At 39.1% G+C, this 14679-nt stretch overlaps 1 protein-coding gene across 1 annotated transcript in view; it reads left to right on the forward strand.

Moving 5' to 3' along the window:
* The first annotated feature begins 451 nt into the window (after nucleotides 1–451).
* The window catches only part of si:dkey-247m21.3 (5-hydroxytryptamine receptor 4), a 45106-nt gene continuing 30878 nt past the window's right edge, over nucleotides 452–14679 (forward strand). Inside the window, exons 1-5 of the mRNA XM_036529942.1 lie at nucleotides 452–480; nucleotides 847–993; nucleotides 3714–3914; nucleotides 8050–8203; nucleotides 9265–9827. Of these exons, the coding sequence (XP_036385835.1) occupies nucleotides 452–480; nucleotides 847–993; nucleotides 3714–3914; nucleotides 8050–8203; nucleotides 9265–9827 (1094 nt within the window). The remainder of the gene's footprint in view (nucleotides 481–846; nucleotides 994–3713; nucleotides 3915–8049; nucleotides 8204–9264; nucleotides 9828–14679) is intronic.

A 14679-nucleotide genomic window follows, 5' to 3' on the forward strand; every position in this document is an offset into this window, starting at 1 on the left:
CTCAAGCATAACATACGTTTGTGTGTGTGTGTGTGCGCGCGCACGCGCGCGTGTGTGTGTGTGTGTGTGTGTGTGTGTGTGTGTGTGTGTGTGCATGTGTGCGTGCTGTAAGCATAACTACAAAATCTTATTGCCAATACTATCATTTCTCTTTATGCTTTATGGCATTGCAATTACATTTGGGTAATGAATCATCTCCCCAGTTTTTACACATTTGCACATTTCAAAGCCTCATATTCCTCACTTGTTTTGAAGGTCTGAGAGTGATTTTCAGAACCTCAGCCTTGCCATGAGTTCATCTGGGCCAATAGTTGAAGAACTAAAATCCTCTGCACAAATCTGCAAAGTCAGCACTAATGAATACTGAAATTCTGTTTCTCTCTCCAAAGAGGGGCTGTGGGGCCTTGCGTGGAGGAATCACATCTGACAACCCCCATGCAGGTGACCAGTGATGGCCACAGAATCAGACCCAACAGAAAAGTAAGGAGCCAGACAAAAGTATGAGCATGGAAATGGTCACGTATATCAGCTGATCAAAAGTCGCAAAGCCCAAGCCTGATAATGGCAGTCTTTTTTGTTTTGATGGAGGATGTTCATATGATAATTTATCAGAGCACTGTCCTTTCTTAGATTCGTGAAAACGTCTGCATTATGGTTATTACATGGCAACTGTGGATGTACATGCAGTAGATGAACAGAATTCCAAAGTTTTAATTTTAATGAGGTTTTTTTCTTTTTCTTTTCACTATTCATTTATTATCATGATTTCCTTTAAGAGTATGATTATATCATTTAACGCTGATGATTGCGAACGTGACTGCTGTATAAAATGTGATATATTCACAGTTCAATCAATGAAGAAGTAAATGCAGAGCATATACTGAACCATGCCGAGAGGATCATTCTCAGCATCTTCCTGGCCACTCTCATCATCATGACTGTCCTCGGCAATCTCCTGGTGATGGTGGCGCTGTGTAAAGACCGACACCTGAGGTGAGGTCACTTCCTATCATGTGATTAGTACTTCCTGCACCTGCAGTATAAAGCCTCCAACTGTATACCAGTCTATCCCCTCTCTCCCATAACTTTAACTTTAGGCCTCCTCCTTACTATTATATACCACTTTACTATTCACCACTTTACTATTCACCACTTTAGTCAGCAAATAGTAAGTGAAGGGGGGAAAAGGCTGGAGGTGTAAAATTTCCCCTACTTATTCAGCATCTGGCAACAATTGTGTGCTATGACAGAATAGTTTGAGCGGAAAAGCAGGGCTCAGTAAGTTTGCATGTTTGGTTGTCATAAGCATGTTACGAGGAAAGTATTCAACCAAATGTCCAATAGCTGGCATCATTGGCCTTCAAGCCAACACTTGGTTAACATTCATTGCTGGCAGTTAAAATTCTGCTTGCTATCAATACTTTAGCTATAATAGATGCTATTTATGTGTTTCAGTAGTGGGCAAGCTAGTCCAACTAGGTAGGTACTTCATTTCCTTAACAACACTGCTATCATAGACCCTAGACCCACCCCCCCCTTTCTTGGATTCAACTCCCATGCCATTGGGACACATTCAGTATGACATTATTAACGTCAATGTGAAATCATTTAATTCTACTTGTCAAATTATGCTATCAGACAGAGTGCATATCCTTGAACAAAATAATGCTTGTATGCCCATGTCTAGCGGAGTCACAGCTGATAACTCATTATCAAGAAGTTGCAATACTGTTATATTAAATATTAAATAATGTTTATAAATGAAATGTCATGTTTTGATACTCAAGCCTAGTTTTACCCAACATCAGACAATAATAAGTGTTGTACTGTGAATACATGCAGTTTGTCCAGTGATGTGGTTTCATAGGTAGCCTGCAATGACATCATTGATACACGTTCTGATTTTAGAGATACATTTGCTGTGCAGCATTTTATTATTCTCCTCATTTTTTATTGTGCAATAAACACTGTAAATGTATATGCCAATTCACAAACAATGGCAATAAAAAAATCTGCCCTAGACTGCAGTTGCATCATACGGTGACAGACGATTGACACACCATAAATGGACTATATATAGGAATTTCATTTCAATGCACAGTGACATCCATTTAATTTTACATAGAATATACATGTTTCATTCTACATATCTTTATTTGTGTACCGAGTAAAAATGACATGTTTTGAACAGTTCATTAAAATGACATTGAATGTGTGTGGTTGCTATGGTGACAATTGTTTCCCTTCTCTACATGCTAGTCTCCTTATCTCTTTTCAAGTGGCCCTTTGTGATGCACAATTCGGCATGCTTATGTGAAGTCCTTTCTGTCCCGTTTACTGTGCCCTTTCTGGCTTTGAATTCCATGTGGTACATTTATTAATCTCGGCAAAGAGCACTGCCTGAAATGAGTGACCTCCTGGTTCAAAAATAAATCTGGACTAAACAAGGTCAGAGCTTTCCTGGGAATAAAAGACAAATTTGTATGTATATGTCTGCCGATGCACCGACAGACCTTGTAGAAAATGATTTCTAAGGAATAGAATAATCTGTGTGAGAAATACGTTTGTGGACGGATTCACCCATCCCCTGTTAGCTTGTTTGTAGTCTTGAACCTGAAAAATGACTACAAGAAAAATTTTAAATTACTTAATGAGTTACCAAATTACAGCATCTACTCTTCTTGAAGTGACACCCAATGAAAGACTGATTGCACCTTAAGTGCTGGGAGTAGGTGTGTATGATGCTGCAAAATTCTCAATTAATATTCTCTGAATGGAGAATATACAGTATACATTTTGGAAAGTTACTCCCTCAAGAACAACACCATCACATTAACACGATAAACACTGCTTTCAAAGTGGTTTCAAAATGCTTTCTGTTAGCCATTCCATCATCTCAACTACTTAATTGTAGTAGCTTCGCAAAATATTTACTTTGACAAGATGTGCATTTTTCACTGTAGGTGAATAGTGTCATTTCCATTCTGAAAATGGTATCAAATGGTCTCCCATAGCCAGAAACAAGCCTTTTGTTAAATGTTAAAAGGGTTATGGTATTTTTGTTCTAACCATCCTTCTCCGTATCTTCCTATCAAGAATGATGTCCAACCCTTTAATGGAACGTGTGTCTACAGAGTAATTCCCAATGAATAAATATTTACCGTGAGCTAACAGTTCGCTCAGAATTAAACAAGGCCACGGGAGACTGGGTTGCAAGCCCGTAAAGGACATGTAGCACTTTCCAAGCATATTTTAATAGAGACTCAAGTCTCTCAAGGGATTATAAAGAATCACTGCAGTGATCATGTGGATGGGGAATGCATTTGTCCAGAGGGTTCACCTAGGTTAAAAAATGGAGCTCCTCTTTAATGTTTGAAAAGGCAGACAGTGTGTCTAAGGACATATTATAATTGGTTGGCAAAGACGTGTTTAAATGGGGGGTTTTTTGCATTTAGAATAACAACAAAAATGGATACTTTGTATCATGGCTACAGTTAAGCTGGTTTGCCAGCCCTCTGAATACTAATGCCACTTGGGTGTAAAGATAATTGGCTCTATCATGACAATGGGTAGTATAATCAAGTGGTTAAGAACAAAGCCAGCACTGAGTCATATTCTGTTATTTCCCTCCACTTAATAGCATTATTTTTCCTGTACCTGGAACGTTGTTCTTGGCCATCACTGCATTCATATTCCTAACTCTGCTCCACCAGGAAAAAGAAGACCAACTACTTCATTGTGTCATTGGCATTCGCTGACCTCCTGGTGGCACTGGTGGTCATGCCGTTTGCAGCCATTGAGCTGACCACAGGTAGCTGGAGGTATGGAGAGACATTCTGCTTAATCCGCACTTCGCTGGACGTCTTGCTGACTACTGCATCCATCCTACACCTGTGCTGCATTGCTCTTGACAGGTGAGAACATGCACTGACTCATACCACAACCGATGTGAACATTGACTTGTAATAGGACAGGTGAAAATACACAATGACTCATACTGGACAGGCAATAGCATATAGTGACTCAGAAAAACCTCAGAACTCAAACTGCGCTGCACAGTTGTCCTGGAAGAACAAAAATCTACAGGTAACCATTACGAAGTCATACATTTTTCTTGTCTCAGACGTGAACATAGATAAATGAACAAGACAAGCAGATCCTTACATCAATGTCTTATTGCTAGAGCCATGAAACCACTTAAACGTTAACAAAGTGTGTGAGATTATTTTGTATAAACCTCAACTGTTTATGTCAGTGAAGTGTCACATGGTGCTGGTATCATTTGTAATCTATTCTAGTTTTTTTTAAATGTATTTTTAGGGGTGCCTTTTGCAGTACAGGCACGTCTGCCCTGTTTTGAATTTATTGCAGTTTCCACACACAGTAACAGGAGAGTTAATCATGGCAATTGCACTGTGAGATAATTAAGATAAGTATTTTTTTAATTAGATAATTACTTTAAATTGGTCTTACAGCACTAGTCCATCGTAACTTGTAGGGTTGTGTTAGCTCTAATATGTCAGTGCAAAAAACAATATACTGCACACCGATGCAGTGTTATTTTAAGGTACCAGAAGGATTTGGTATTTTGTCATACATCCACACCTTCAATACTTTCCAAAGAATTGGATTAACAAGAGCTCCTAAAAAGCCTTTGTCTTGTTGGGATTCGTGCTTTGAACAGTGTCTAGGCCTAAGGATTGCTGTGTACTCCCTGCTTTATGTACCCTGCTCCAGTAATCATCTCAAATAATTGCTTCAAATAGCTTCACCGTTTTAACGTAATTCTACATTAAAAGAAAATGCGTTCGGCTGAAACATATTGCCACAGGAGTGGCAAAAAGTGCAGGGGTCTGACTGAATGCCGTGTGATAAAACCTCACGCATTTTCCTATTATGCAGGAACAAGGAGACGACTCTATAATGCTTTTCACTTCATCTTGAGTGGCGAATATTTGAGCTGTTATGAATTGGATGAAGTCATCTGCTTTCGCATACAAATCCAATGTTTTTGGGCAGAAGATTCACAGGTTGCACCACTTAGGCAATTGTGTCCCTATGTATTGATCCAGAAAGGCACAGGGTGGTCTTAGATTTGAGAAAAGTATACAGAGAACAGCTGCATTGCGGAAAACCGGCTTCTTGGATCTAGAATGGACAAGGTAAACTCTATGTGTGCTTTGTAGTGGCAGGTTCTCCCTCTCTACCCCCTTCTGTAAAAAGGTTTCAGTTGAAAGTCTCCACAGATTGTATACTTAGTGCTTCCTACTTTTTTACCATTTGTTTTTTTCTTTAAATGTTCATCTAATGTAGTTAGTCTCAGAGACCCTATTTGTGACATTTTATTGGTCCGTATGCTTCAATATTTTTGTGTACTTCTGTGCTAGTGAATGGTTCTACTGATGGCTGCTTTTTAGGTTAGTAATGCTAGTGAATTTAGACTGAATTTAACTGCCCACTCTTTCTATCACTTTCATATCAATATGAAAAGCAGGTGCTCAGCAAAGATGCAGAGCTGTTTTTAAAATAATTTATTCCCACTAACTGAAACAGTTAGCACGAGGTATCAAAACAGGCAAAATGACACCTGCCCTGCCAATGACAATGCCCATAGGAACAACCATTGTCTCTGCAATGACAATAGATTAAAGTGATGTTAGAACTGTCTGTATTTGCTTCTGTCATCCCATTGAAAACTGTTGTCATTCATTGTCATTTCTGTTATTGGATACACATTACTTTGACTTCCAAGGCAAACCATCTGGAGGAGTATTGTTCTTGTAGAAAACTGGATTTCCTTCCACCAAGTAAAATGAACAACAACAAAAAAAAACCTAAGGTCTAAGTTTTGAACCACTCTAATGCAGCTATTTGCTGCAGCTGCCCTGTAAAGTTCATCCACACAAACGTATCAGGGATCCGAGAGTTTGCCAGGCGGGACACTCTTGGGTTTGATATGCTCCTGAAGATTAAGTGCTTACTAGAAGTGTGGAGTAAATGGTTATTGTATCACACTCTGCTGTGCTCATCTTCAATAAGACAATCACCACTCTAACAGAAACAACTTATAGGTGTCACTTTTGTCTCTTTTGTAACAAATGACTCTTCAGTGCAGAGACTGAAATGAAATGGAAGAAGATAAAAATTCCAGTTGCAAATTAGGCGAGAGCCAGATCTAAGATGGAGAGGATAATAAGCAGTCAACATGTGTGAGTTTTGCAGTCAGTACATGAGAATTGCAGTTTCTGTCATACTGATTGCTGTATGCAGTTTGATGTACAGTGCAGTTTCCTCCCTGTAATTGCATATTGGATAATTGCACACTCTCTTTTACTGTGTAGAATGCAGCTGGTCCTATTCTAATCCCATTGACTTTATACTACTCCTGTGATGTGCAATGCCTACATAAGTATGTGAGCAGTGTATGATGTCACATCATTCCCCCAGAATGTGTGGGAGAACACACGTCAGTTGAATGTATATTTTTCGGTAATGAGCCAAAATCCAAACATCTTCAACCTGAATTACTAAATAAGGTGGTATTCAAAGTGGTCAAAAAACTTTCAAAATGATTGTCAATTCAAGATTTCCAACATGAATCCAAAAAATGAAATCAAATATCCATTTATATAGCTTTTTACATTGTGTTTTAGTATATTTTATGAGTTCATGCCTTTGTTCAATTGTATGACTGTTCAATATGAAAATGAAGCCTTTGATGGTGCCTGTGATGTCATATTTACTGTGTCAGATATATTTAGAAGTGACCTACGGTTTCTGGAAATTTTTTTTAATGATATGTCATTTTACATATTCTACAGGTTTCTACGGATTCTTGCTATTCAGATTTGTTACTATGTTTTGTAGATGCCATTTGATCTCATTATTTAAGTTTGAATGAACGTGAAGTATTCCTTTTTTATATAAAGGAATTAGTCATTTGTTCAATAGATGGTATTCAAAGGCTGTCAGCACATTGTCCACTGCCATTGCTCTACCCAGAATCTTTTGAGCTCATGATAGATCTGTGGTTCTTCTTTTAGCTTCAGTCTCCATGACTCCATTTATTTCCTGCAGTCTTGTACACATTTTATTACTGACATCTGCGTTATTCTGTTAGGTTTACTGTCATTGCATTAACTCCATTTATTCCTAAGGGAATTCACTTTGCATTTGCGCAAGCCATCATTTTCAATAGGCTTTTCATTTGTTTGATTTAGTCTGGTGGTGTTTAGATACACACTGTAATTTTTTTTTTTTCAGTTCTCTTTTCGTAATCCAAGATGGTTTGGAAATTCTATTTTGATTCTGAAAACCTCAGCAAAAGCAGTTGCTCAAGAGGATGTGTAACTTTAGATCAACTGATTGTGTATAACCTGCAAATATACTGTAGCCGTTATCCATTAGTCATGGCTATTTAAGAATCACTGGTGCTGTCTTTGCACTACCAAAATTACCACATAAAACCAGCATCACTAAGAGGAAAATAGCCTCACAAAGCCAGCGTGCATTTCCAGCTGTCTCCCCTTGCTCATCAGAAGGTAATTGAGTGCCATTTTCTGTTGCGTGTTATTTTATTTGATGTGATTATTGTTTCCCCGGCACATCCATTAGGATGATGCTGGCTCCAAGCGCCGTTCCAGGAGCAGCTGGGAGTCCGTAGCCTGCACCTGGCCCATACGGCGGGCGAGTGAGTCACTCTCACGCCCCCTCGTCCCCCCTGTCTGATTTATCAGCTCAAGAGGTCCCTTCATTTATCTCGCGTCCCCGGACGGAGTTGTGAAATGTGACTCATGACAGAACAGCGCGGGTGCCAGCAGAGTATTTGCCATCCTCTGTTTGCGTGTGACGTAAATGAAAAAATCGCATAATTGACCATTTCTAACACAAAACCTGCCTGAAATGTTGTTATATACAGTTGCATCACTACAAGCGTACAGAGAATCATGCAGAAGGTGTCAATTATGAGGATTTGGCAGCGAAACGTGATGCAAAATAAGTCTGTCGGGTGACTCTGATTTCACTCTCCCTCTTTTGATTGTTTGGCAGGTACTACGCGATTTGCTGTCAGCCTCTGGTGTACAGGAATAAGATGACGCCCATAAGAGTGGCTCTGATGTTAGGGGGATGCTGGATCATCCCATCCTTCATCTCCTTCCTTCCCATAATGCAAAGCTGGAATGCCATTGGCATTGAAGACTTAGTAAGTAACTTTCCAGGGTCTTGAAGTTGAAGGCCTACAAAATTCTAAGCCTGAACTTCCTGATCAACTGACCAATTGGTGGTTGGGGATTAAATCTGTTCTGTGACATCTAGTTATCACAGCAAATGTTATGCTGATGTCCATATTTTAGCATAAAAAGGAAATTGGATAACATTTAATGCATACACAGATTAAGAAAACAAGTATGGAGGCCTCTTTATTTTATTCATTTGCAATAATATAACTTTCTTAAAGGTGGATGTTACAGAATCCACTGTGTTGACTGAGAGCTACGCAATTACTGACATTAGTAACATGATGGTGCATATACCCCTGTCCCCTGGTCCCGCAATCTGATTTCTCAGATCAAGAGGTTCATTCATTAATTTTGCATCCCATGGATGTGAAATGTGACTCATGTAAGAGTGGCACGATTGACAGTAGAGTATTCACCATGACGAATTGCATAATTAGCCATTCTGAGCTAAATCTGCTCAAATTGAGGCCTCTTTCAGAGGTTGGTGTTAGTAAATGAACTGTCTGACCACCGCCCCCACAGCTTGAGAACTGCACATTATGGCACTGTTGACATGACAGACATGAAGGTGTGTACAATTTTGCTGTGTAGTTGAAGAAACGCTGTTCTTCTACAAACATAAATAATAAGGATAGGAGGTAGTATTAACTCATTAATAGTATTAAGTATCACTTTTGTTTTATTTTTAAAAATACAGTGTTTCTGCATCATGGAACTATGAAGTAGTTTAAGTGAGTTATTGATCTTGAACAAAATTGCATTTTGTAATCTTGGCATTGAGGGTGCCTACTATTTTTTACCATTTCGTAGCGCTGTATTTTTCTGTTATTACATATAATGTGCTCCACACAAGAGTACAATGGCATCATCCATTTAGAGATTCAGACACAACCGTCTGGTCAGTAGTGCAGTGCATTTACCATGACTTTGTATTGCAGGCCTTGTATTTTCTGCAAAGTATGTGGAGGACTTGTTCTTGCAGTAAGTAGTGTGTACTTACATTTGTCTCTCGTTTTTCTTACAGATTGAAGAGAGGAAGTTCAGCAGCACCACTAATGAGACCTATTGTGTCTTCCTGGTGAACCGTCCATATGCCCTAATATGCTCTGCAGTAGCTTTCTATGTGCCCTTGGGGCTCATGGTCCTGGCATACCAGCGGATCTACGTGACCGCCATGGAGCATGCGCGGCAAATTGGGACACTTCAGCGGGCGGGGTCTGCGCCCGAACACTACTTTGGCCCAGACCACCAAGGCTCCAGCCGCATGAAGATCGAGACCAAAGCGGCCAAGACCCTGGCAGTCATCATGGGCTGCTTCTGCCTCTGCTGGGCGCCTTTCTTTGTCACCAACGTGGTGGACCCTTTCATCCAGTACAGCGTGCCCTGGCAGATGTGGACCGCCTGGCTGTGGCTGGGCTACATCAACTCGGGCCTCAACCCCTTCCTCTACGCCTTCCTGAACCGGGCTTTCCGCCGGGCCTTCCTCATGATCCTGTGCTGCGGGGACGAGCGCTACACCCGCCACGGGAGCTTCGGCCCTTCGCGGCCCTATTCCGGCTCCGTCAACGGGACATCCATCGCGCTCAGGTAAGAGCAGGCTGCTTTTTCTTTTCATTCTTTTGTCAGAGGTTTGAAATTGCAGAGATGTGGTTCATTCATTCATTTTATTCATTCTCTTTGCTCCATGTGGAGCATAAGGCATCCACAATTATCTTCCAGCTCTGCTTACAGAGATGTGCTGCACAGAGTTTATTTTCTTTGTTAATTTTACCAGCTTGCATTTAAAATGGTTACCTGTGACTGCAGTGCCCCGTGGCTCACAACCTCCTTGTGCGGTATCCATGGTAACCTTTTCTGTGAAAAATGTAATTGTAATGTAAAAAAAGAAATTCTATATTCCTGTTATAAAATTGCATGCTACAACAGCATTCTGCATGTAATTGCTTGAACTGAACTAAGGAATTTCTGAAGTGCTGCTGGATTCATTGTATTATTATGTGTAAAAGTAAAATATTTAAATAATATAGCAAAATTGTTGTAACACAAGTTCAGTTTCTGTTGAACCACTCTTTGATCAATCAGTAGGTTTTAAGAGATACATTCAGCTGCACTGTACAAAGTAGTGTTAGCATGGCAAGGTTAGCAATTAACTAGTTAGCACTGATGTGGCAGCTCAGATCAACTAAAGATAGAATCAAAAGCAATGAGTTCACTGCTAACAAATGAAAAAAATATTGGATTGAAATTGTCTTGACTGGATCCAAGCAGCGCAATACTCAAGACCTAAGTATGAAATTCTTTCCTGCAAATGCTGCTGTGTTATTTGGATTCCAAATATATGGAGCAGCAAAACAGTAGGTATTATTATTTTTTTTTTACATTTTGTGAATTGGTTACAGAAAGCCTCCAGAATGAACCAGTGTTCAGAGTTCAGGGAACCAGCCTGCCTTATGCCACTGGAAAAATGTCCTTTTCATTTTTACAGCAGTATAAATGCTATGTGGGGGGTCTAATTCCTGAAGAACCTAGTTAGCCAGCTGGAAGGTATCCATCATCTGTTTGTCTACAGAAGAACCTTTATTATATTATAAATCAATTCATTGAAGAGACACACACAGTATCTCACCAGTGAGGGAGTGTTCACTGTTTAACTAGCAAATACACACTCATAGTTTCCATAGTCCTTTCAGATTAACCTTAGATAACCGTAATTCTATAAAACATAACACATAATATACATTGTTAGTTGAATACCTCCTATAGGCTGGAAGATTTTGTGTATTTTATCACTTTTGGCATATCTGCAGTGCTTTTGCTTAAGTAATTTTCTTTATTGCCTGTTTATGTTCAGTAAAACAAAATTTAGCTCGCATGGAACCCTTCACTAAAACTTAAAGATGGACTGGAACCAAAGTAAAAATGGAACAAATTCATTGCAAAACTGTCTTTAGTTTGGGGTTTCATTTATTCAACAGTATAAGCCTCTTTTAGTTAATTTCCCCTGCCTATGCCTATGTTCATTTCCTGCATGACCTCTCTCAGTAAATTTCGGTCTCTTCTCCGCTATAGTGTATAGCAAATCATTGCCCACTGAGGTAGCCCCCCCCCCCACAAACATGAGCAAATCTGGCCCATTCAAGTACTGTCACTCAGTTACCAGTTCTTGAATTCTGATTGGTTGGCTCTGTCTGGGCTCCATTTTGGTTTCCGAGGATGTAACCTGTGATGACCTGAGAACTATTTATGGTTCTAGAGTCTGCATTCCAGACATGCACTAATAAACCCATCACAGCCTGTATCATGGGATTATTCAAACATACCTTGTGCACTTCTTTGGAATGAGCTCATCCCTGGATTCAGTGAAAAATAGCAAATTATTTTAATGAAAAGTGGTATTTAATTAAAAAAGCAGACATTCAGACAAAGTAAAATTTGCCCTCAGAATGGCTTTGTGCTTTCGATTAGATCCAGGGGTCACTTAATTTTAATATGGCACCAGATTCATCTGGAGCTGTTGTTGTTTTTTAATTGAATGCTTTAGATAACTTCATGGCTCGTCTTACTTGTAGTCATATTTCATATAATAAGTGGAATTTTCAACATAACACTCTTGTAGGTGAGCACATTTGTGTTTTCTGGAATGAATTTTGGCTTGTGGACACTTCTGCCCTGAAGACAGGAAAATTTTGATTGTTTGAAAACTCTTAAAACAGGGGTCAGGATGTCAACCCTTGGGGTATAAAACAACTGAAGACACCACCTGTCTACCCTAGGAACAAAGAGCGTAACTAATATGGATCAGTATACACAGGAGGCAGTGGAGATTCAAGACCAACCCTCTTCCCTTAGTTTAATGTGAATAGAACAGGCCTTGTCCTATCATTTTTCAAGTAAGAAACCACGTATCTGACATAGTAGGGAAAAATAACACGACATTGCTGGTCAGCATTGTCAGTCATGGAACTGCAAAGGCTAGTTAGCAGACTAGCTAGATGATGTGGTATGGAGCAGAGCAACCCAAAGGTCATTAGTTTATTTCCAGGGTGGGGCACTACTGTTGTACGGTTGGGCAGGGTACTTAACCCAAATTGCCACAGTAGTTACCCAGCTGTATAAATGAAGGAAATGCAAACTATGGAAGAACATCTGCTAATGTAACGGCAAATTTATAAATATGAAGCAAATGTAGCGGAGCTGAAGTGATTAGCTCGTGTGAGTCCTGCGTAAAGCCTTAGGTAGCGGGTAGCAGGTAGCCGAGTGGTTGCAGCGGCTACGTCACTCCCCCTGAGACCTGGTTAAGTAGCGTTGTCGCCGACAGGCTAACGGCAATTTGCTTTTAGCTCAACTGGCAACGACGCTGGCTTTAAGGGGTTGGCAGCGAGCAGTAAGAACCTCGGTTCGAAACTCGCTCGCTCGCCGACCCACGTAACATCATATTAAACACACAACGCAAGATACCACCCGTTACACAAACATCACACCAATGTTGATGATTAAGCTTATTATATTGTATTTATTTATTTTGCATTACTAATTGAAATTAGTTACACATTTTCTTATATTTTGAAGTTTTGTTTTATATTTTTTCTGTTGTATGCCAATTAAGAATATATGCTTTTTATAACACTGTTTTTTTATCAGTTTTTTGTATATTTTAAACTTATTTTCCTCCTGTTTATGCCTTTAGCTGATTTTCAATTTAAACAAGACTTTAAAAAAAATATAGGAGAGGTCTTTGTTGTTTTCTTACAAGGACAGCTTGTCCTTTTTTCTTTAAAAATACCAGTTGAAACCTCTTTGCTCAAAAGTTACTATCCATGAATGTAAGCAAGGACATACAAGTTAAATAATGCGGAGACAGCAGTATGAAGGTTTTTATTCATGGTCTTAAAGTGCTCTTAGAACATTTCTGTATCAGCTTGTTTCCAGCTCCATTTTTTACAAACGAAATGGCAATCAAACAGTACAGGCGTATTTTTTTGCACCTAAAAATGGAGAAAGGTATTCTTATGAAGCCATAACCCAGGATCGTAGTCCTCCACATTCATGTCTGTGTAACAATGAAGAGGGTCTGACAAGAATGCTTTCACCTTGCTCAACTGTTTGAACACCTGCTGTTTATGTTTCTTTTCTACACACTGGAGTAGACAAGGCACAGGTTGCATTAACCGTCATAGATGTTGTGCAGTTTTTTCTTGTGTGTGTGTACAGAGAGAGAGTTTTTGTGATTATATTGTAAGTATTCAAATTACTCCGAAATGTGTCTGAATTTAGAATTTTTGACGCAGAATAAGAGGCCATTGCCATGGCAACAGCTTTGTACTTGCAGGACCAGACATACCATGGAAATTCCAGATTTTAAATCTCACATCAAAAAAAGATATAAATCTTCTACAATTTTTTAATATGTATCTCTTTTGACATGTTTGTTTTTAATAGTTTTAACACATTCTCTTCTTTGTTAATCATCAGTGGTGTATTTGCCTACACTTAACTTATATAGTTATGAAGAAATGACTCAAAAATTAAGAAGTCTAACATTATCATCATAGTAATAACAATATATTTCACTATATAACATATGAACATGGCCCAGAAATAGAAGAGCTTTCTGCTGTATGATAAATAATAGCAATAGCAATAGCGTTTCTTAAAGCTTTTATTTCAATTGCATTCTCTAAGGAGACTGAATGTTAAGGGATAAGAAACCATCACTTCAAAAGAAATATGCCCTTGAAGGCACAGTTGAAAGTAAGCACAGGTGATGGTTCGGCAAGTGGAGGACAGGATATCATCTTAGAGATTTAGATTTGCAGTTATGCAATTGTTTTTCCAGACCCGATTTGGATTCGTTGTTTTCTAGTGCCATGAGAGACGGGCTCATGTGTTTGGAGAGCACTTTTCCTGGGCCTCACAGCTTTGCAGAGACACAACTGATAACATCATAAAGGCCCCCTGAACAAAAACTCAGTGACGCAATTGTAGAGTTTCATTTTAACCGAATATCAATTATGTCTACAAGCTGTTTAGTGACAATCATTGCTTGTTCAAGTATTTGTTCATTTGTTCTTTTGAATCCATGGTACGACAGATGCCATCATCTGACAACACATGCTAATAATATCTGAATTTGATGTTATTTCTTCAGTGGTTCTTGGATTGTGCTACCAAACTAGAGAAAAAAAACACCATTTTGGTTTCTTTGGACATTTCATGATTTTGACCATGGTCCCTACCGAGTGTTAACTTGCAGTCTGTGTTTTCTTCCTCTCATTTATCAAAAAAAAAGAAAATTCATACGTGACATTCTATCTATTTACTGCTATGGTGATTGGTACTTAAATCTATCAGTTTAACACAGGAAGTCCAAAACAAACTCTATTTGACACCATAACTGCTTTGCATTTAAAAGCAGATGAGACATAAAGCAGAATTTTTT

Source organism: Megalops cyprinoides, chromosome 5 (genome assembly GCF_013368585.1).
Source record: "Megalops cyprinoides isolate fMegCyp1 chromosome 5, fMegCyp1.pri, whole genome shotgun sequence".
Classification (NCBI taxonomy): domain Eukaryota; kingdom Metazoa; phylum Chordata; class Actinopteri; order Elopiformes; family Megalopidae; genus Megalops; species Megalops cyprinoides.